Source organism: Carassius gibelio, chromosome A6, assembly GCF_023724105.1.
Source record: "Carassius gibelio isolate Cgi1373 ecotype wild population from Czech Republic chromosome A6, carGib1.2-hapl.c, whole genome shotgun sequence".
Lineage (NCBI taxonomy): Eukaryota > Metazoa > Chordata > Actinopteri > Cypriniformes > Cyprinidae > Carassius > Carassius gibelio.
In genome coordinates, this window is record NC_068376.1 from 13,727,727 (window position 1) to 13,752,739 (window position 25,013).

A 25,013-nucleotide genomic window follows, 5' to 3' on the forward strand; every position below is an offset into this window, starting at 1 on the left:
TCTACAATAAAATATAATTGTACCCATATTAAATAGTTTAAAAATCTGAATCAATCCGTGGCGGTCAGCGTTTATATTGTGGCGGGCCGCCACAAATTAATGAATGTATGGGAAACCCTGGGTTGACTATTAAAGGTGAGATTTTTTTCCTATTGAAAAAGCGATCTGACATCATAGCTCACTATCAGCAGTCATTTTATCTATGTTCGTAACATTTCTTACTGATTATTGCTTGGTGTAAGAGATAAATAAAGATCAGATAAAGATAAATTAGCACAGTACCAGTACGAGTAATTGCGTGTGTAAATTAGTCATACCGTCTCTATATTATTGTGAAGCTGTGGGTTGTAAATAGCCTAGTTCCTTCAAAAGTTGAAAAATATGCTATAAGTTTTGTTATTCTAAGCTACTTTAGTGATAAATCGCAGGACAGCGCTGACAACAAGTTTCTGCGTTCCTCTGTGCCCGCGATCTTCACAGCTACTGTTTATATGTGTGTTCGAGCCACAATGCAGCTGTGCGAACGAGAGCTGTCAAAATGGCTGAAAAACTAAATTCAAATTTGCAATTAAATATTATCCAAATTCTAATTATATTATTATTTAAAATGCATAATTTTAGTTAGGGTGAAGAAAAGCTTTTGGCTTCTTAGGCCACAAGAGAGCGCATTGGGCAAAATATTACTTATGCACGTTTATTCAAAGCATAAGAAAATATGACTGAAAAAAAGTGCATAATATTTAAAATAATGTTTATAAACAAATTATAATTAAGTAGCTTAAAGAACTATAAACAAAACAGCACCATTTGTGTATGCATAGTTTAATTCAAAGGGGTCAAAACGAGTAACACGGAGTACATTTTTCATTTAAACATGAGATGCAGTAAGATGGGGAAAACCCACCATAAAGTGATATGTTTTTGAAAAAAACTGACCCCACCTTAATTTTACATGGCTTTTTGTTGTGTGAGACGCGAGTGCAAGGGTAATGGAAGACGTCCCTATCTTGAAAATGCGTGAAATATGCGTTCTGTGTGAATGGCTTGGTTTCAGTTTTAAAACTAAGATCTTCTCCACATTCTCTTTTTCCGCGATATTTTGATTGAACATCGCAGTACAAAAACATTATAATGCAATGACACTTTTATATTGTCATCGCATCTCGTGCGCCACTGATAAAGGCCAAACTATATTTTGACCATGCGTGCACCGTCCCCATTATGTAATTTTTGTCATCAAGAGGGCTCACAGACAGCCGCGTATCCGTCCACGCGGTCTCAAAAAGTGCCTGCACGCGGACGGGTTGCATTGCTGTCAACAGCGCATGCACAAGGTGAATGATAACAGAAGTGGTACTGCTCGTCAAGCTCGTTCCGCCTTCTGAAAGCTGTGCGGATGAGGCTGTGTGAGACAGAACAGAACGCGGAATGTGAAGTATACCTGAGGCGGGCCTTAAAGCTTCCTCCTTAACGGACACCTACAATTCAAATGCAATACATTTTTGACAGCCCTAGCGCTAACATGGTAGCTCGATATAATAATACACATCCAATCATCTAATCGCTTGAATCATCTAATCGTCCAAACCATAAAACAAATACAACTGACAAAGTTTAGTGATGCCGCAAGGCCATCACAATGTGTTGAACTGGGATTCTCCTCCGTGTTTTGCTTTTATTCCACTGACTGGACGGGACAGAGTCATGTGGCTACACACGTGGTAATATGCTTTTAAGGGGTAAGTATTAACAGGATTAAAAAAAACAAAATAACCGACATGGGAAAATAATGTCGGTTAGAGGTTCTGAATTTTGGTTTCGATTAATCGTCCATCCCTATTAAAGACATATATCACAAAAGTAAACCAACCGACCGAGTGGGTGAGTTCAGTAGAAACAGCTGTCTGTAATGCCAAGATAAGTATCTGCATTGACCTTGGTGACTAAAATAAGGTCATAAAGAGCAAACATTTACCCAATGCATACCATCGAAGAGGTAGTCTCCACAATGCCTGCTGCTTAAGACTGTTTTGGATGCTAAATCATGCTAAACTAGATGAAGCATCATCATTCTGACAACTGGTAGATTTAGGTGGCTTAGACTTCCATTCAGCCTGAAATGTGCACCAGAAATCTTCTAATTTATCATGGATGACATTCTCATCGCAGCACCTTCAGCAAAGGAACACAATGAGATTCTCTGCAAAGTAATTCAAAGAGCAACAAGCTACAGTCTCAAAAAATGCTACATCAAGCAATCTTTGTGCCATATGTAGGACATCTGATAACAGTGGATGGAAACACCAACAGAAAAGGATGGTGTCTTGTGTTTCATCACCTACCTGACAAAATACCAGAGAATGCACCTCCACCTGCAGTGGCATAATCTTACTGTTTAGTATAGATGAGGAATGGAAATGGAGCTACCGGACACACTGTCTAGAGCTCAGTTACCTGAAAACAAACTAGAGATGGTAGGTTTAGAGTATATATCTATGCTCAGCTTTGTTTCAGTCAATTTACAGAAATAGTCAGAGCTCCAACACTGCACAAAGAGGGTGCTCAGTTGCCTTCAACAAACAATCCAACAAAGCTGGTCAAATCACAGGTGTCTGTGCCTAATGCAGCACAATCTTATTGGGACTCTCGAAGGCAGCTTTTTTTTTCGGAAGGTGTCACCTACAAAGGTCAGCAGTTTATGGTACCGCCTTACATGCGAAAGGACATGCTGAGGCTTATTCATCAGTCCCACTTAGGAATAATGAAGAGCAAGCAGAGCAGTTGTGAGGTCCTATACAGGCCAGGTATGAGTTCTGAAATTGAGCAAATTGTGGAGAACTACAGCAAATGTGCAGACTTTCAGAACCGACTACCTAGACAACTTCCCAAATCAACAGAAACGCCTGATCTTCCTTTCAAAGTAATGGCTTTAGACCTGTTTTAGTTTGAAAGAAACCATTACGTTTTGCTTGTGGTTTACTAATCAAATTTTTTTTTTAAATGGATAAGTTGAAGCAATGAAGCCTGGAGATGGAGATGGAAGTAAGGATGCAAAAACACCCTGGCAGTCACAAGTCCAGTCTCCTGGAGTTGTAGTCATAGCACATTGTGCTCCAAGATGCTATATAGTTGACTCTGGAAGTAGAGGGTACCGTTGCAACATTGAGCATCTTCGCAAGAGCACAGCAGCTTCCAATGAATCTCATCACAGGCTTAAAGGGTTAGTTCACCCAGAAATGAAAATTAGGCTGCAGCATTTTATTCACTCCCGGGACATCCTAGATGTATTATGACTTTCTTCTTGCAGATGAATTCAGTTTGAGTTATATTAAATATAAATGTAGTTATATTGCATTGCTTCAGTCCAAAGAAAGGTAAATAAAAAGCGCCCTTCCATTTAAAAAAAAAAAAAAAAAAAAAAAAAGTGTACCACAAGGCTAACTATGGCTCATGTTTTTGTAAGAAAAATATTGGTAACACTTTAGTATAGGGTCCAATTCACACTAATAACTAGTTGCTTATTAGCATGTCTATTATTAACATATTGGCTGTTTATTAGTGCTTAAAAAGTACATATAATGCATGACATTCATAATCCTACCCAATACCCTAAACTTAACAACTACCTTATAAACTATTAATAAGCAGCAAAGGAGTTATTTGAGGCAAAAGTCATAGTTAATGGTTAGTTAATAGTGAGAACTGGACCCTAAAATAAAGTGTGACCAAAATATAAATTTTCAAAATGTAATAATTATATATGCAACGATACTGGTATCGGTATCGGGCCCGATACTGAGTCCCTGTACTCGTACTCGTACTCATACTTGTTAAAATGCCCTGATACCAAACACAGATACCACACAGCATGTGATAAGTGCCATATTCAGGCAAAGAAACACAGACAACCGACCAACAAACACCAGAATGGAGTTGTTAGAGATTAAGGATGTCTACGAAATATATTTATGCAATGAATATAATGTTAAATATTCAGTATTAATGCCTGTATAGCTGACATGCACTAGCTGATAAAGCATGCTGAGTGGATTGAGTGTGCAGTGGCGGAAATGCATGATCTTGTCCAGTGAATATACATTTCATCATATACCTGTATCAGAGATACAGCCTCAAGTGTCATTTTGGCATCATGCACAAAATCCATAACTTTTTGTCAGCACAGTCTGAAGATCATCGGACTCGTTTTTGTTGAAAGTCGGACCAACAGTTGATGAGGAGTGTTGATATATTTTGAGACCAGTTTCATTGCAGTAAGCTAATGCAATAAAATGTTATTAGCATATTTATAAAAATATTTATTCATTGTTAGTGAATGGTTTATGACTCTTGACCAATAGGTGGCGCTGTTACTAAATTGATGTGGCATGGTCAGTGTGAAGTGACAATGGCACATACAAAGTTTGGTGCAATATGTCAAAGCTTTGCAGAGATGCATTTTGGCATGTTTCCAGCCAATTTGTTGATGCGCTAAATGAGAACCTTTTTTGTATATCGACACGAAATCCATAACTTTTTGATGATCCGAGCCGAAAATCGGTCTAGGAGGAGTTTGAAAAAGTAGGTTTTCAACATTAATCAAAATGGCGGAAAGGAAATATGGCCAATTTTGGGATAATTGCTATCGGTATTCTCAGCTTGACCCAAAGAATATAGGGAGACCTCTTTCATTTCAGTAGTCTAATTTATTCAGAAGTTATTAGCATTTATTATTATTTTTTTAAATATTTCATTATAACTTTTGACCACAAGGTGGCACTGCCCCCAAACTTTATGAGTACCATCAGGGCATGGAGCCGAAGATTTTTGTAATTATTTTTGTAACGATAAGATGGTGTGTTCAAAAAATAAAACATTTTAAAACAATTCAAAATGGCCGACGCCTAAAATGGCTTATATGGATACATAATTCGACTCGACATGACCCACCGAATCTAAAGAGACCAGTCTTGTGATTTTTGGCCAAACTGTTCAGAAGTTAAAAGCAAAAATATGCATTTTTTCAAAACACTGCAGGTAGTCTCAGGTCATGCTTGTTATAAACAGTTGGCGAGATAGCGCCTCACGTGCATTTTTGCTTTTTTTTATTTTTTTATTTGTTGACCTGTGAATTAAGAATGGTTTGACTAATCAACTTGAATTCCATAACTTAAAATTGAAATTGGGATAAATTGAAAGAACAGCATTGTTTGTTACATTTGTTACAGTTACATTTATTTGTAACATTTATAGGGCTGCAATTTTGATAATCGATTAATGTTGATTATTTTTACGATTAATCGGTTTATGCACTTATATTTTAGTTTTGTCCATTTTCCCCCAAGTAAATTATCAATAAAGGGTCTTTATCATTCATCATAGAATTTTAAGAGATTTTAACCATTTTGCATTGTCATATCCTCATCAAAAATATACCTGGAGTTGTTTTATGTGTTAGTAATCCTTTGTCGAAATCTTCTGCAATCAAAACACTGACCCATACTCTAGCAAATTTCAAAGAGATTTCAAATAATGTTTTCACCATGGCAGTCCTTAGAGCTCCTAAGGTAGTTAAACATCCTGAACAAAGCTTAAGGAATCTTTCAGAACATATTTTCATGAAGAATAAGGATAAAACAGAATAAAATTGCAGTACATTGCATTTTATTATTTACTGGGAAACAGCTTTATAGCTTATGCTGTGAAATTGTAAACAATCCTTAGAATAAAGTGCCAATGCCATTAAACCTGAATAGAACTCACATTGAAACTTCACATGAAGTAAAATCCATCAGAAGGTTGTCCAGAAAAAAAATTGGACACACAAAAAACCTGCTGTGTGAAAAAGAGCAGTGAATACTTAGAAAAAAAGTGGGTCCCACTTTATATTAGGTGGCCTTAACTACTATGTACTTACATAAAAAAAAGTACAGTGTACCTTCTGTGTTAATATTGTATTGTAAAACACTTTTGCTGCTATTGAGGTGGGATAGGGGTAAGGTTAGGGAGAGGGTTGGAGGTATGGGTAAGTTTAAGGGTGGGTTAAGGTGTAAAGTATGGGTCAACAGTGTAATTATAAATGTGCAGATTTGAAATATGCACCAAATGAGCCGCTTACGGCAAATAAAAGTTATTTAGCAACTAATTGATGACTAAATTAGTTGACAACTATTTTAATAATCAATTTTAATCCGTTAAACCGTTAATCATGTTTATGATCTCTGATGAATAAAGTGCTTCATTCTTTTTTTTCTGAGGAAATCCAAATCTCAAATACTCATCCACATCACATCTTTTTGGGGTGAATTATGTCTTATTTCTCTCATCACGAAGCAAACAGTAAAATAAAAGAACAGTCTCGCTTAGGGATGTCAAATTTCGATTATTTCCATGATCGATCGTCGTTTAAATTAACGATCAATTAATCGATTAATCGTTAACCATAATACTGCAAAATGCGTCTATTGCAGGCACGCAGTCAGCTGTATGACAGGATGTGCAAAAGCCACACACACACACACACACAAAACGCTTTCTCACTTGAATTAAAGAGGTTTTAGTCTGAATAAAATGCTAGTAGCAGGATTATAAAATGAATAGATGCGATTATGATCATTTGATAAAATGAAGAGAGCGCGCCATACTTTTGAGGTCATTTTACTTTGTTGACAGTTTCCAATCCCGCACGGAGAACGCTGAACGCGCCTCTTTAAATGGTTTTGTGGTGCTCGTTGTTGTATTTTAAAGCACAATTGCAATGTTTTCAACTGACATTATTGTATAAAATTATCCGAAATGTGGAGCGCGTGTGACTGCGCTGCACATTAAGTGAACTACATCGGCGCTGCTGCACCAAAACACAGTTGCTCACATTAATTTGATCCTGCTGGATTCTGTCCTAGAAAATGTCAGATTTTTAAAAATCCGGCATACAGCGCATTAGATCGTGACCGTGCATGCGTGCAGACGAGGATGAGCGAGCGCGGCTTTGGCTAGATTTATTTGGAGGTTATTGCTCATGTCTCATTCGGCACAAATCGAAATGTTTCCATATTCGCAATGTATTTGAATGTTAAACTATTATTTATAATGTAAACTAGGCTTGTACTTAACACGCATTCGCATATAGACGGAAAAGATGATCCTCTTCATATGAGCAAAAACGTCCTTGGCATAACAGCAGAGTGGACCGGTATACTACGGTCTATTTAAACTGACCAGTTTAACCTTTTAATGTTTAGTTGACATTTTATTTTGATAATGAACAGACTGCGATGTAAGTTTGAATCGCTAGAATATACGTGTGCAGCAGGCTCCGGTGCGATCGAAACAGCTGAGACATTAAAAAAAATATATATTTTCCGCAAAAGTGTTTACTTTCATTTGTGCACACTCACAATAAAAACAGAAGATTTGTGCTCTTGTAAAATAAAGCAAACAAACAGAATGCGTTGTCATCCTTTTTTTTTTTTTTTTTTGTGAACTTATGGAGCGCCCACACTTCTGTTTTAAATCCGTTAATCTTAATTAGCCTATTTAAGTCGGATATATTTCGCATAGCCTATTTAAACAACAACAAAAAAAAAAAAACATGAAAACAAATTGTTATTTTTATGTTGGGCCTATTACTTAGTAGGCTATAAATTTTCCTTAAAGCATCCCATTTTGTCCCAGGGCTTAGAACCTGTGCCCTAGTCAGGTCCATGCAGAAACTTGTGAACGATGCTCGGCGTCACCGTTTAGTGACAGCAGTGATAGCTCCAGGAATGTGTCGGTCACACCGCCTATTAATCGCTGTTTTGAATCCAGCAATTATTTATTTAGAAATGATAAGATCTGATTATGACAAGTGTGGTATAAAAGCTTTGTTTATTAGAGGAATAATAGGTTAACTGGAAAATGTTAGATCGCGACCATGCTTTTGGACCCCATAGTCTTCATTTACGCGGCTTTGTTCTGATTTGCCGGTTGGTCACGAATTTCCACAAATTCAGTAGGCTATATTTAGGCATCGTTTCTTTTCCTAAATCTTCATAGTCTAACCCTCTAATTTCCCAGGTTTATTTTATTATCTTTCGCTTTTAATAACTGTTTTCGCATCTCTTACTGTGGTAAACATGGGAAGGGAAATTAAAGATTTCATGAATTAAGAATTCGTTCGATTTATTAATTTGTTCCCTTATTTCACTTAAATCATGGGTTATTTAGGGAACAAAATTAATGAAACATGGACAATTGCCACATTAATAATTCGTAGGAATGAATTAACAAGTTGTAGGAATGAATAGACTACCTGTCCTGTCACTGTGTCCCGCAGCCCTGCAAAGCGCACGATATAAAACAGTTATCTGATGAAATGATTAGTAACTACATTTCTATTGCATTTAATGTTGAAGAACTTTTATGTTGTTTCTATTTTAATGTACTTTAAAGTTTAAATCACATTAAAAGCTTAATTTGTACATTGTGAATGAATGATGATGCTTTTATATATCGTCACCGTCACTCACAGCCGCTCGCACGTGTTGAGTGCGCATGAGCCGCACGCAGCCCAACATTGAATCGGTTAACCGACCATCGATAGCCTTAATCGATTGCATCTCTTATCGACAATTAATCGATCATCGATTAATCGTTGACATCCCTAGTCTCGCTGCATTGTCTTCAGTTGTGTGGGGGCGTATTCAAGGCCTGCACGTCAGTGAAACATTAGAATCTGAATAGGGCATTCAGCGCGGGGTGTGGTCGCATTAGAAGATAATGAAGGGAGACGTGAAAAACAGTAATCACGTTGTTGTCATATGGATTACTTTATCACAAAGTATTATTTTTTTTCGGCAGCACTTGTTTAGTTTAAAAGTAGTTATGTCAGGCTTTCTATAGAAATATCTCTCATGTCTCTTCGTTGAGTATTCACTGTGTTACAGTTCATTTTAATGACGCGTGTCTAAATGAAGATCAGCGCAGACAAAGGCTACAGACAGCACACCTTGTTTGTTATTGTTATTATATGTTGTGTGTGTGTGTGTGTGTGTGTGTGTGTGTGTGTGTATATATATATATATATATATATATATTTTTTTTTTTTTTTTTTCCGCACTATAAGGCGCAACGGATTATAAGGCGCACAATCAAGGAATGCACTATTTTAGAACAGTTGTCATATATAGGGCGCACCGAATTATAAGCCGCATAGAATGGAAGATATTGCAGTCAAATGTTTGACTGGGCTTGCATTATGCATCCACTAGATGGAGCTAAAGGGAATGTCAACATTTTGACAGAGCGCCTTGATCCATTTATAAGGCACTCCGGATTATAAGGCGCACTGTCATTTTTTGAGAAAATTAAAGGCTTTTAAGTGTGCCTTATAGTGCTGAAAATACAGTATGTATTATTCATCATGTATAATAATTTCTTCTGCTGAACACAAAAAAAAAGGTGATATTTTGAAAAATATGGGGAACCAAACTGTTTTTGGTCTCAATTATATTATGGAAGTCAACTTTTGTGTTCAACAGAAGAAAGAAATTCATACATGAATACATTCAGATTTGTAGTATTACTACAGCATTTCACCTCTGCATTTCAAATCATGCAAACGGCTTTGTTCTTTTCCACAACACTATTGTCGACGTCTTGCAAAATCTAAAATGCTTCCATACCTCTGACTTTAACAAACCATCTTAAACTGCCATTTTAAGCACTGAATGAATGAATGAATGAATGAATGACAGGTTTGCCTCTTGCTCATTGGTAACATCGTGCAAGGAAAATAAGAGGGTGACATCTAGTGGAGAAGACTAGTTATTAGATTTTTAATCTTGCGTTCAGTGTTTGATTCAAGATTCAAGATTTTTATTCGTCACATACAAAATTATGGTAACACTTTATAATAACTGCACACTATTAATCATTAACTAAGCATTAGTAAACAGATAATTCATAATTTATAAAGCATTAATAGACAGTAATACGCAGTTTATAAATACAGATATAAATGCTTTATTCTTAATTTAAAAGCATATCTATAATGTGTTTAATAATTGTATTTTCATACTTTATTCATGATTCATAAGATCACAAGAAATGTAGTAAATTCAGGTAGTTATAAAGCATTTAGTAGTGGTCAGTTAACTATTCATGTGAGCTCATCTAAAGTGAGTCTAGTTATGCCTTGTAAAGCATTTATAAAGGATATTTAAAGGCTCAGTTATCTTCTAAACAAAAAACGGAAACAAACACCACACAGTGATACAGAACATAGAAATATTAACAGCCTTTAAATCTCATTTGTAAAAGCTTTACAAGGCATAAATAGTCCTCACTTTAGATGAGCTCACAAAAATAGTTAACAACTACATGTTTTATAACTACCTGAATTAACCCTAAATTACAGTAGAAATACATGTTAATAAACCATTTATTAACACTGTAACTATTACTATATGTCTGAATTAAAAAAATGTATGAATGCACATTTAAATAGTTTATTAATCATTTACTTACAATTTCTAAGTGATCTTATGAACCACTGACAACTCCTTAATAACTGATGTGTAAATAATGCTATACTTAATTTATAAATGATAAATTGATCATTAATAAAGTATGAAAAAACAATTATTAAATACATTATAGATATGCTTTTAAATCGGTATAAAGCATTTATATCTGTATTTATAAACTGCTTATAAATGTCTATTAATGCTTTATAAATGATAAATTAACTGTATCCTAATGCTTAACTAATGATTAATAGCATGCAGTTATTATAAAGTGTTACCAAAATTATATATAGCATACAGTTGCAATCAAAATTATTTACAACCCCCTTGACTTGCAAGACAATTTGCCGTGGAGGATAACATTTTATGAAATCAATTTAACAAAGGCATCAGTAAAGTATTAGAGAGAGTTTTTTAATACACTTTTGAGTGATTCTGAGAATGGAACATTGATGAATCATGATAAAATTCGAATTGGCTCTAAACATTCTTGTTCAAAATTATTCAACCCCCTTTGTGCAGAATCTTTTATTCTTTAACCCCTTTACGTGCAAACATCGCTGACGGCCCCAGTTTATTATCGTTTCACTTTCACAGCACGTTAAACATCACTGTCTTACTTGATCTGGACAAACTGTGCATCAATTGGAAGTTTAAAGACTCAAGCTTCGATATTTGACCAATATTTTGATAAAACATTGTTGCAGTGACAGATATTTAGTGATTTATGTCAGGAGTGCAAAATAATAAATCCGTATTATGCCACATTTTGAATAGAAATTCACCACTCATTCATATTCAGTCACGTCAGCAGCGGTTTATTTGTGTTCGCATAGACTCACTGAAAAGCGTCAATAAGGATTTATAGACCAAAGATGCATATCCGCGGAGATATATGGATATATTTACTGATGTTTACTTCATATTTCTTCAGACAGAATCATCATTTCTATTCATTTTCCACTGATTTATGCGATCTGATGATGAATCACTCGAGCTGTGACCCAGAAAGACTCTGATTGGACCTTCGGCTTGTCAATCTGACAGTCCCAAAACCGGACAGCATCAGATTGTGTCACATGGTTCGTGAACAGTTCCTGGTTCATATCTGCTCACAACAACACTGAAACACCTCTGTACACACAACATATCCGAATAATAAACCCGCGATTACAATAGTAAAGCTTGGTATGAGATTTTCTTGAGATCTGGGGCATTTTATAAAATATAAAATAAAATGTACATACCGGAAATGCTAACTTGTGCAGCGATGAAAAAGGCTACAAATAACACATTTTTAAAACAGTAAACGACCAAATACCACCCCTGATCGCTAAAGGAAGTTATTATAAACACTCGATCGGGGTTTAAAGTGAGTGTGAAGTGTACTAATAATTTCATAAATTGTCTGATGTAGCTTGATGCTAACGTTAGCTCCAGTGCTACTAATAGCAGGTGCATTTCTTCTTCAAAATGCATTTTTGTCTCAATAATTCACGTAATGTCGTAAGAAAATGTTTTGTTGTATTTTTATAGTAAGACTTTTGATAAATAAGGGCTAAATGCAAACAGAGACTGAAGTGAGATCGCTGCTTTGTGTCTTTGTAAAGCCTGAAAAACCACAATAAAGGCTAATAAAGGTGGAATAAAAACAAAAGAATAATGATAAAAGAGTAATGCGGATAATGTGTCATACACGGCGGAGGTGTGAAAGACTCGTTTGGTGAGAATAATAGAATAATGAATCGGCAGTTTTCACAGCTAAACACACATACAAAATACACAGGAGAGTTTACATGTGAGATCTTACAGAGATGACAAGGGCCATAAATCAATCTGATTAGCCTTCTCTAAAAATACACATGACATGGCCTTAGAAAATATTTCATAAAATTCACAGTTTTACAGATTCGATTATGAAATTTTTTATAAAGTTTTGGAAGACTTGTGGCCTTAGCTACACTGTGCTTTCAAACTCATATCCTACATCAACAATTTTTAAAATACATTTAAAAAAATGTTTTTTATATATATATATATATATATATATATATATATATATATATATATATATATATATATATATATATATATATATATATATATATATATTTTATGTTTGAGCTTATATATATCTATTATCATAACAGTCTGAGTGATTCTGATTCCTGAACAGTAAACTTTAAAGTGTCAGCTTTGTGAACAAAGGTTGATTATGTATCTAGTCAGAAAGAATCATGAGTAGAAACCTTTTTATTTTGGGTATGTCATTTCTGTCTCCATGCCAAAAAAGGGGGGTACTAGTAAGGGGTTAAAATCTCCAATAAATGCTGTCTGTAAGTGTTTAGAAGTTTCTGTCACCTCTCTACAACAGTTTTGGCCCATTCCACACCTGAAAAGGCTTTCAGATCACTGATAATCTTTGGTTTTCACATTGCCACTGCTTTCTTCAAATTCAACCAGATATTTGAAATGAGAATTAAGCCTGGAGACTGAACAGGTCACTCAAGTACATTATATGACTGATCCCTGAACCAAGCAGTAGTAGATTTGGATGTGTACTTTGGTATGACTGGCCTGCAGGAAAGTCCATTGATCATCAGCTTCAGTCTTTGCACCAAAGGCATCACAATTCTTGTCAAAATGGCCTGACACTTTAAAGAATCCATGATGTCCTTAATACAGTCATGATTTCCACTTCCTTCTACAGTAAAGAAACCCCATAACAGGACTGATCCATCTCCAAGTTTGAGGATGGAGATGGTGTTCTTCTGCTTATGAGCTTTGCCTTTTTTGCAGCAGACATACCGCTGATCCATGGGTCCAAAAAGTTCCAGTTTGGTCACATCACTCCATATGACAATCCTCCAGAGCTCCACAAGTCTACACAAATGAATTTTATCAAGTTTAAGTTGTCCTTTGTTCTTCTTGATCAAAAGTGGTATTCTACAAGATCTCAACATGAAGGCCATACTTGTATAGTGTTCTTCTTACACACTGCTTTGAAATGGTGTTCCTCCTTTCATCGGGTCATCTTGCAAGTCTTTGGCTTAACATTGCAGATTTTTCTCAGTTGCTCTGATTAAACATTTTATGATATTGTGCTTTTTCTTCCACAACCTCAAAGATTTTCTGGTAAAACATACTTTAAGCTAATGAATAAGGCTGAAAGCTGTGTCTCTAGGAACTTTCAATGTCTTGGAAATCTTCATATAGCCTTTCTAAAGTACTATGATATTTATTCTCTTTAGCTTTTGTGAGATCTCTGTTGACATTTTTGCTACTCAACTTCAACACATGCATAGGCTAACTGTATGTGTAACAGCTCAAGCTAATTCTGTTTTTAATAGAGTTTCTAAAAGCTTAATTATGTTTTGAGACTGTTTACATTCACTCGCTCTAGTGCCCTCCGAACCTCGTTCTCCGACACGGTAATCACATGATGATCACTGCTCTGACTGCTGCTTCCTGACGCGCTGATCGGCAGACTCGCACTCTGCTTGGATTGCTTTCAAAGCAGCCGTAGAAAGTGTTTAGCTCATCAGCCAGCGACAGATCTGCTCTCACCTCTGCAGAGGACTTATGTCCAAAGGCACACATGGTCCTTAGTCCTTGCCACATGCGTCGGGAGTCATTTAGCTGGAAATGTGACTCTATGCGTTCCCTGTATCTATGTTTTGGCGGCTCTTACTGCGCGTCGGAAAGAATAGCACGATGCTTTGTACTCGCTCATGTTTCCTGACAGAAGACTGGCTTTGTGAGCAGCAGTGCGTTTGCTTACTGCTGCACGGATTGATCTGTCCACCCACGGTTTATGATTTGATAATGTCCTTATAGTTATTGTATCCATAGCTTGTTCGGCTAGCGTGTTTACCAAGCTTAATGCTACATCCGTGAACTCGCTGACGTCAGATGAACTTGTGCGAAACATGTCCCAGTCTATGTCATCAAGAGCAGCCTGTAACGTTGGTTCTGATTGGGTGGACCATCGCGTCACCACCCTCTGCACCGGGGGATCTTGAATGAGCCGTTGTTTATATTCCGGTGTAAGAAAAAGGGCGGCATGGTCCGATTTGCCGAAAGCCGGTAGGGAGCGAGCTCTGTAGGCATTCTTAAACTGAGTGTAGCAATGATCCAGTATATTTGGTCCTCTGGTTGGACAGAATACATGTTGATGAAAATTAGGCATAACTTGCCTGAGTTTGGCTTTAAAGTCCCCAGCAATGATAATAGCAGCGTCAGAATGTTTGTTGATGTTACCGCTGAGCGCATCGTGAAGCTCAGACAAAGCCAAGCCGGTGTCTGCTTGTGGAGGGATGTAAACAGCAGTTATGATGATCGATGAAAACTCCCGAGGCAGATAGAATGGGCGGCAAATAATGGGTAAATGTTCCAGATTAGGCGAGCAGGAGCACGACAGAGTGGAGATTTTCCTGGGGTCACACCATTTCTTGTTAATCATGAAACACACTCCTCTGCCTTTGGATTTAACGGCCTCGGCTGTCATGTCCATCCGTAAAACAGAGACGGCGTTACAACAGCATCCGGGACCAAGGGCGTGAGCCACGTTTCAGACAAACAAAGGATGTTACAGTCCCTGATGTCCCGTTGGAAACTTATTCTGGCTCTAAGATCGTCTATCTTATTCTCCAGAGACTGGACATTGGCAAGCAGAATGCTCGGTAAAGGAGGGCTGTGTGCTCTTTTCCTTGGTCTGTTGCGAATCCCAGCACGTTTCCCGCTGTGTTTCTTGATCAATCACCTCGGGTGGTTATTCAGGTGGCCATTGTTCATCTTGCCGTTCCCGAGATTCTCAGATGGCCACGATGGGTTGGAGGATAAAGTGTCCTGAAACAGGTCTGTGAAGCGGTGTCCAATGTCCAAAAGTGTTTCTTTGTCGTATATGATGCAGTGCAGAGGTAATGTGTGTAAAAAGAGAAAGCAAAAGTAGGTTAAAAAAAGTAAATAAAAACATAATCTAAGCGGAGTGACCTGGATGGCAACCGGACTCGGTTCATGGCCTTTGAGAATTGATTCTGAATTGAACACATTTTAAAAAACGATTAATCAAAAAATCTATTTTTTTTTTACCCAGCCCTAGTTGTTAATAGACAGCCTCGTGCTTGACATTCTTTAAATAGTGGTTCTGTTTAGCTCCCTACAGTCACCTATGTAAACATTTAGTTAAAGCTCAAACAATAATCAGAGGCTATGGCTAGCACTGAAAATATGCTATAAAATAAAAATATTCCAATCGTGTTTTACCTAGCCCCCTATAATTAATCTAATTATATAACAACTTGAATATAGTGATACAATAACCAGAGGTTATGGCTAGTACTATGAAATATGTCAGAACCATGATTATACTCCAATAGTATTATGTCTAGCCCCCCATAGTTAATGCAACTGCATAACAAATTAACTAAAGTCAATCAATTAGTTATAAATCTATAATCTCTCATTCCGGCTACAGAAGGCCCAGTAATGTTTTGCCACTTCGCTTATATACCCAGACCAGAACAAAGAATTCTTCAAATCAGTTGTAAAAAAATAAAAGACCTTTTGGTTGTTAGGGTCTCATAACGAAAGAAAATCGCAGTATCGTAGTCAATACCATAACTGAATATCAGATCGGTGCACCCCCTACATTAAACAAATGATGCCGTGATGCCTGGAATTGTTGCCCATGTTTCTCTAAGACAGTGTGCTAAATAGTGATAATACCTGATTAATATACTCCCCACTGCTCCCTTTCTGTGCAACATGTGGCGCTCAGTGACTTTATGCTCATGCTAATTTTTTTTTTTTATAAATACTCTCTCTTTTCTCCCATACAGGAAAGCAGGTGGGTTTTCAGTTCTTCTCTGTTCTTCAGTCAATTCTTCTGTTCTTCTCTCTTCCTCAGGCATATGAGAGGAGGTTTCCCACCTGTCATCTGATTCCCATGTTTGTGGACAGTGATGTGATCAGTGAGGAGACCAGTGAAGATCAGTCTTTTCATAAGATAGAGAGGAGGTGTAAACTTGATGTGGATGCACCGCGACTCCTCAAACGGGTAAAATGTAACCTCCCAAAGTCCCTTCCCTTTCCCTTATTCCCTCCACATTAAGTGATGTGTTATGTCTTATGATATAAGATGTAAATAAGCTTGATCAAATTTTCAGCTTTGATTTGTAATAAAATATTAAATCCTGTATTTCTGTGTAGATTGCAGGCGTGGATTATGTCTACTTCATTCAGAAGAACTCTCTGAACCACAGAGAAAGAACTCTTCATATTGAATCTCACAATGAAACCTTCTCCAACAGAGTCATCATTCATGAAATCTGCTGTTACTCGGTGAGAAAAATAACCCTCACATCTCAGAATTAATGTTAAGTATATCATTAACAACTTAAATTTAGCTGTGTAATATGATTAGACACCAGCATAATACTGGTAACTCAATAAATACAATTTATTTCTTTGACAACAAATAAAAGGGAAAGGAGGAGAAAAAATCTTTTAAACTCTCTGAACTAGAACAGTAAAAACTATGACAAAGCTACAGCCAGCACCACATAATTTTTTTTTATTATTCATAATGAGATAGTATTATGATGTAAATGGCTGAAAAATGTGGTTAAGCACTCAGAAGCAGAGTGATATTTGGCTACAACATGTGTCTGGCCTCTAGGTATACCACAATTCTCAATATAATATTGAACGGTTTTGCATTTAAATAATTTGGCTGTTTTTACCTGCCCTTGAGTCTGTGTACTGATATGAGGAAACGCTTATAAAAAGCACCACGCAGCGAGCATCTTTCCTTGTAATTACTTTATTTATTTATTTATTTTTTTTTTACATTTTAGCAGACACTTTTATCCAAAGTGACTTGCAAATGATGACCGTAGAAGCAATCCAACCAACAGCAACATTATTTTAGTGCTGTGACAAGTCCCGGTCTAACACTGTAGCATTTTTATTTTTATGATAAAAATAATTAATAGTAGGTAGAATAGAAAACCAATAGAGGATGCTATTGTGGCTGTGGCTAATGAAACACGTTGTTTTGTTCACCTTTATTTATATAGCGCTTTAAACAAAATACATTTCATCAAAGCAACTGAACAACATTCATTAGGAAAACAGTGTGTCAATAATGCAAAATGATAGTTAAAGGCAGTTCATCATTGAATTCAGTGATGTCATCTCTGTTCAGTTAAATGGTGTCTGTGCATTTATTTGCAATCAAGTCAACGATATCGCTGTAGATGAAGTGACCCCAACTAAGCAAGCTAGAGGTGACAGCGGTAAGGAACCGAAACTCCATCGGTGACAGAATGGAGAAAAAAAACCTTGGGAGAAACCAGGCTCAGTTGGGGGGCCAGTTCTCCTCTGACCAGACGAAACCAGTAGTTAAATTCCAGGCTGCACCAAAGTCAGATTGTGCAGATGCATCATCTGTTTCCTGTGGTCTTGTCCTGGTGCTCCTCTGAGACAAGGTCTTTACTGGGGATCTGTATCTGGGGCTGTAGTTGTCCTGGTCTCGGCTGTCTTTCAGGGCAGTAGAGGTCATTTCTAGGTGCTGATCCACCATCTGGTCTGGATACGTACTGGATCCGGGCGACTGCAGTGGCCCTCTGATCTGGATACAGACTGGATCTGGTGGCTACGGTGACCTCGGAATTAGAGAGAAACAGACAAATATTAGCGTAGATGCCATTCTTCTAATGATGTAGCAAGTACATAGGGTGTTATGGGAAGTGTTTCCGGTTCCTGTTTACATAATTAATGCAGCCTAAAAAAATTTGGATATTAAAAGCATATTAGTATGTTATGTGTAAGCCAGGTTAAAGAGATGGGTCTTTTAATCTAGATTTAAACTGCAAGAGTGTGTCTGCCTCCCGAACAATGTTAGGTAGGTTATTCCAGAGTTAAGGCACCAAATAGGAAAAGGATCTGCCGCCCGCAGTTGATTTTTATATTCTAGGTATTAGCAAATTGTCTGAGTTTTGAGAACGTAGCGTACGTAGAGGATTATAATGTAAAAGGAGCTCATTCAAATACTGAGGTGCAAAACCATTCAGGGCTTTATAAGTAATAAGCAATATTTTAAAATCTATACGATGTTTGATAGGGAGCCAGTGCAGTGTTGACAGGACCGGGCTAATATGGTCATACTTCCTGGTTCTAGTAAGAACTCTTGCTGCTGCATTTTGGACTAGCTGTAGTTTGTTTACTAAGCGTGCAGAACAACCACCCAATAAAGCATTACAATAATCTAACCTTGAGGTCATAAATGCATGGATTAACATTTCTGCATTTGACATTGAGAGCATAGGCCGTAATTTAGATATATTTTTGAGATGGAAAAATGCAGTTTTACAAATGCTAGAAACGTGGCTTTCTAAGGAAAGATTGCGATCAAATGGCACACCTAGGTTCGTAACTGATGACGAAGAATTGACAGAGCAACCATCAAATCTTTGACAGTGTTCTAGGTTATTACAAGCTGAGTTTTTAGGTCCTATAATTAACACCTGTTTTTTTTTTCAGAGTTTAGTAGTAAGAAATTACTCGTCATCTAGTTTTTTATATCGACTATGCATTCCATTAGTTTTTCAAATTGGGGTAACATATAAAGCGTGAAGAGTAGCGGCCCTAGTACTGAGCCTTGAGGTACTCCATACTGTACTTGTGATCGATATGATACATCTTCATTCACTGCTACGAACTGATGGCAGTCATATAAGTACGATTTAAACCATGCTAATGCACTTCCATTGCAATTCCATTGTCTATGAAAAAGAATGTTGTGGTCAATTGTGTCAAACGCAGCACTAAGATCCAATAAAACTAATAGAGAGATACACCCACGATCAGATGATAAGAGCAGATCATTTGTAACTCTAAGGAGAGCAGTCTCAGTACTATGATACGGTCTAAATCCTGACTGGAAATATATCATATTTCTCTAAGAAGGAATATAATTGTGGGGATACCACCTTTTCTAGTATCTTGGAAAGAAAAGGGAGATTTGAGATTGGTCTATAATTAACTAGTTCTTTGGGGTCAAGTTGTGTTTTTTTGATGAGGATTAATAACAGCCAGTTTGAAGGTTTTGGGGACATATCCTACTGACAATGAGGAATTAATAATGGTCAGAAGAGGATCTATGACTTCTGGAAGCACCTCTTTCAGGAGCTTAGATGGTATAGGGTCTAACATACATGTTGTTGGTTTAGATGATTTGACAAGTTTATACAATTCTTCCTCTCCTTTAGTACAGAATGAGTGGAATTGTTCCTCAGGGGGTCTATAATGCACTGTCTGATGTGATGCTGACGGCTGAATGGTTGCAATTTTATCTCTAATAGTATCGATTTTAGAAGTAGTTCTTAAAATCATTACTGCTGTGGTGTTGGGAAATGTCAACACTTGTTGAGGCTTTATTTTTCGTTAATTTAGCCACTGTATTGAATAAATACCTGTGGTTATGTTTGTTTTCTTCTAAAAGAGAAGAAAAGTAATCGGATCTAGCAGTTTTTAATGCTTTTCTGTAGGATAGGTTACTTTCCCACCAAGCAATACGAAATACTTCTATAGTTTTGTTTTCCTCCAGCTGCGCTTCATTTTTCGGGCTGCTCTCTTTAGGGTGCGAGTATGCTCATTATACCATGGTGTCAAACTGTTTTCCTTAACCTTCCTTAAGCGTAAAGGAGCAACTTTATTTAAAGTGCTATAAAAGAGAGAGTCCATAGTTTCTGTTACATCATCAAGTTGTTCTGAGGTTTTGGATATGCTAAGGAATTTGGATTATCAGGAAGATAACTTAAAAAGCAGTCTTTTGTGGTAGAAGTGACGGTTCTTCCATACTTGTAACGAGAAGTAGAATTTACAATTTTGGCTATATGAAGTTTGCACAGAACTAAATAATGATCTGAGATATCATCACTTGGCTGAATAATTTCAACACTATCAACATCAGTTCCATGTGACAGTATTAAATCTAGAGTATGATTTCGACAATGAGTTGGTCCTGAAACGTGTTGTCTAAAACCAATATAGTTCAGAATGTCTATAAATGCTGATCCCAATGCATCTTTTTCATTATCGACATGGATATTAAAATCACCAACAGTGCATACAACTCGTACCATTCTGATTTGATTTTCAAATTTTAACTTAAATGTCCAGTGTTCTTTTGCTCAGATCTGATCTGGTTGTTAAATAGTGTATTCAGTATTTGTTACTTCAACATAAGTTGTTGTGCTGCTCTCTACTACTTAAACTGATGTAGAAATATTGAAAATTGACAACATTAAAACTGATACTGGAGGGAAGTCGTGGCCTAATTGTTAGAGAGTCGGACTCACAATCGAAGGGTTGTGAGTTTGAGTCTCAGGCCGGCAGGAATTGTGGGTGGGGGGAGTGCATGTACAGTGCTCTCTCCACCCTCAATATCATGACTTAGGTGCCCTTGAGCAAGGCATCGAACCCCCAACTGCTCCCCGGGCGCCACAGCATGAATGGCTGCCCACTGCTCCGGGTGTGTGTTCACAGTATGTGTGTGTTCACTGCTCTGTGTGTGTGCACTTAGAATGGGTCAAATGCAGAGCACGAATTCTGAGTATGGGTCACCATACTTGGCTGAATGTCACGTCACTTTCACTTTCATTATTTTTATACTACTCTTTTATTGGGAGTTTAACAAAGTTGGCATGTGTCATGTTGTCCAATGTAGGTTCACCCAGAAAATGAAGAATGGACATGTTTTGAACAATCTGCCAGTCTGGACATCAAATCTTTCTTTGGTTTTGAGAGCACAGTGGAGAAGATCGCCATGAAGCAGTATGCCAGCAGCATCAAAAAGGTGTGTAGCCACACTGATGTTCTTCTAAAACCATATACACATGTTGGTTTATTTGTCAGTTACCCGTAGATGATGAGTTGCTAAACCCTGCCTGTACCTGTAAATCTGAGGCTTAACACTCTGAGGTCTAGGGGCTTTGGAGGGCCTGGAGAAGTTTTGACATGCCCTGACTTTTGTACTTTTTTCAGTTGCTTCTAAACATATACATGGCTAAAGTTTAAAAACACTGTATTCAGCACAAACTAGGGCTACAATAATATGCAAATAGCATGTATGTACATTTAGTTTTAGTTTTTGAGAAAACGTTTATGCATGGTTAGTGAAAAAAAAATGTTGAAGTCACTGAAATAACGTCATAAAACACAAAAACAAAATTTGTTCACAAGACTGACAAACCTGGAGCTTGTAGTCTAGAAGTTATGCTTTCAAAGTGATGTGAAAATCATCTTGTTTACTCACTCACAGAAAACAATAGATTGAATTTTCTAAGACACTTTTTGTTTTGAAAGGCCATATGTGACTAGGCATCAACTATCATGAATATTGTGATTTACACCCTAAAAGACAAAGGCCCACATAATGAGCTGCATAATGAGCCTTTCAGTCAGGTGTGTGACTGAGAGGGAAGAGTTGGAAGAAAGAATGTGAGGACAAAATAAATGTATTTTTGTTTTTGTAGTTTATTTATAATATATTTAATTATCCAACAAAATAATTTGAGCTCCACTTGCAAAGTGCAGGTTAAAAGGTTAACAGTTTATTAGGAACAATTAAAGCTGACTTTCAAAGCTCAATTTTTAGCGTCATTACTCCAGTCACACAATCCTTCAGAAATCCTTATAATATTCAGATTTTCTACTCAAAACAAAAACACCAAAAAAACATTTATTGTTATTATTATTATTAGGGGCCAAGCACCGAATGTGCGTAGGCACCTATTGTTTTAGTTGGCGTTATTGTTAGGGGCCAAGCAACGAAGGTGCGTAGGCACTAGGGATGGCATGGTTCGCTGAAAAAAAAAACCACACACCTAGGGGTAGGCCTGTTGCGATATAGTCGAAAAATCAATTAATCGCACAATTAAAAAAATGAGCTATATAATTTTTTCGGCTGCGATCATTTTTGTACATTTTTATTTAAGAAATGTAACAAGTAGGGGTGTGCCGGTTTCAGAATTGGTGATGACTGTTATGACACGAGTCAAATGTGACGGTTCATAACATAACCGTCGTGGGGGGGGGGTCAATTGGTTGTTCTTGGAGATAACGCCGTGTCAGCGCGCGCTCTGATCGGTAAAGGGGCAGAGATTTCAGACCTCCATTTATTAAGGAGATCTATCACAAAACTCATCATCTGCGCCAAAGTTTTTTGAGCAAATTTCAAAGCCGCACCCGCCCGCCATCCGCTGATTGTTTTGCGGTCTATGGACGATACAATGCTTTGCTGATGCGAGCCGCAAAAACAAAAAGCCATTGTCTGTTCTAGAAAGGATGCAGCAAAGATATTTAATGCTAATGTATGAGGCATAGGCCTACGCTGAGTTTCATTTACGATGAGATGCGCTCTAGTTCACAGTGCAGTGCAAGTATCGGTCACGGTTATCATTGTCTGCTATATTTGCTTTTTATTTATTAAAATACATGCAATTGGTTGATGAAACATTTATTAAAATTAAGATATAAAATTTGTTCAAAACGAAGTTCGTTTTTAAGAAAGGTTTTCTACAAAGCAAAATTTAATGAAGTGGTAAATATCATGTCTGACGATTTACAAAACTTCATTAAGTGGTAAAAACCATGTCTCCCGATATATTGCGCATCTTATGATCCTATCTAAAAAATGAAAATAATTTTTGATAAAAAATATTTGTAAAAAATATTTTAATGACACTGTTTTGGCGGTTATAGTTGAACACCGTCATTAGAACTCTATAACCGCCAAAACCGTGTCATTAAAATATTTTTACTAACCGTTACACCCCTAGTAACAAGTCATGATGTGGGGTTAGTCTGGGGCGCAGCCTGTGGACAGCCCGCGCTAAAAAACACCTTCACCGATGGCACAGATGTCCAGGGAATTAAGAGATAACATCTCGCTAGAGTGACCAGCTTTGGGATGCGCCTTTCATTTGCTTGTGGATGTTTGCGTCTCAAGTGACACAGCATTGTACTTGCAATACTGCTTTATTTTAATACCACGTAGCATATTTTGCAAGTAACTTTCGTTGCCCTTTCTCTCGAAATGGGCCTACTTTTCGCTCGCTTCATTTGGCTTGCTCAGCTAAATATGTCTGTTGATGTAGGGCTGGGTATTGTTCAAAATCTTTCGATCCGGTGCCAATTTCGATACCTCAGTTTCGATACCGGTTCCTAACGATACTTTTTTCGATACCATATGTTTTAAAATCCATTTCAACATCAACACAAATACATGAAACACAAAACTTTTATTTTTCACCTTAATTAAAACAATTTCTGGTAACACTTCACACTCAGGATAACATTATTAATACAACTGGTTGTGCTTTTTGGATAGGGGTGCGCCATTTAGGGGCAGACTGGGACCAAAAAGTGGCCCTGGACTTTCTGGCCCACAGCAGCCCACCACATCATAACGCAAACGCTCCTGTTTTGATGTCATTTATTAATTTAATATTTAAGTAAACAGTTTGGGGATTTTAACCAATATGGCAACTGATCCTCCGTAAAAAAAAAAAAAAAAAAAAAGAACAACAGCTGTTCATTTAGCGACTCCTAGTGAGCTATACATGCTCATCAAGACACAAACATTATTCTAGAACTCACACTTTGCATTCAGTTATCAGGTCCATACAAATCATGCATGAAATTTTAGTTTATAAACTCAAACGATAGCTTTTTGTGCTTTACAGATGAACTTGAAGTCTTTATTCATTCGAGATGTTCAATAATAGATAATCTTTGGCAAGTTCGTGAACCGATGATTCTTTTGAGTCAATCTTTTAAAATAATTATTTATTTTGTTTAACGAAACCAGTGTGGAAACCAGTATTTCACAAACTGGATAGATCTGAGGTGCAGGGCTCGCAAAATCGCTAGCCCCACGTCCCGAGGCTATTGTGTTTTCCAGTCCGATGGGCTATCGTGAATAGTGATGTAAAATTCCTAACTTGATTCGTGTTGTTCACTCGCTTGAAGGGGTGAAACGGATCGTAGCTGATCGTTTGCACTCGTTTCTAAATATTGCTGATTCAAGCGTTTTAAACAATTCGCGCGCGTTGAGCTTGCGCTCACTCATTCAAAGCATGCACTACGAGCAGCATTTCAGACAATGCGCGTACAGATAATGAATTCATCTTTCGCGTATCGTGGCTTCTGAATGAACACACATACACAATTATATCAAATTAATTGTCTCTGCAAGTATTCTCGTAAACACAGTCGGTTATGTTTTAAGTGAACGTATACAGTGGCCTGCTGCTTAGAGAAATTCGCTGTACCGGATAAATCTGTCTCTCTCTGTTTTTTAGACAACGTGATTGGGGGCGTGTTTCAAGATACGCAATGGAGTAGACCAAACTAAACAGGGAGGGAGGGCAAGCCGGCTTTGGTTGCAATACTCTTATCGCATATGTTGCACTTTGCTGACTCGGCATCCACTTTTATAAA

At 37.2% G+C, this 25,013-nt stretch overlaps 1 protein-coding gene across 7 annotated transcripts in view; it reads left to right on the plus strand.

The window, feature by feature from the left end:
* The window catches only part of si:dkey-237i9.1 (SEC14-like protein 1), a 184,266-nt gene that overhangs the window by 37,502 nt on the left and 121,751 nt on the right, over positions 1-25,013 (plus strand). For all 7 annotated transcript variants that reach the window (XM_052600737.1, XM_052600739.1, XM_052600740.1 and 4 more), the window contains exons 3-5: positions 16,414-16,563; positions 16,716-16,847; positions 21,238-21,366. In XM_052600737.1, the coding sequence (XP_052456697.1) occupies positions 16,414-16,563; positions 16,716-16,847; positions 21,238-21,366 (411 nt within the window). The remainder of the gene's footprint in view (positions 1-16,413; positions 16,564-16,715; positions 16,848-21,237; positions 21,367-25,013) is intronic.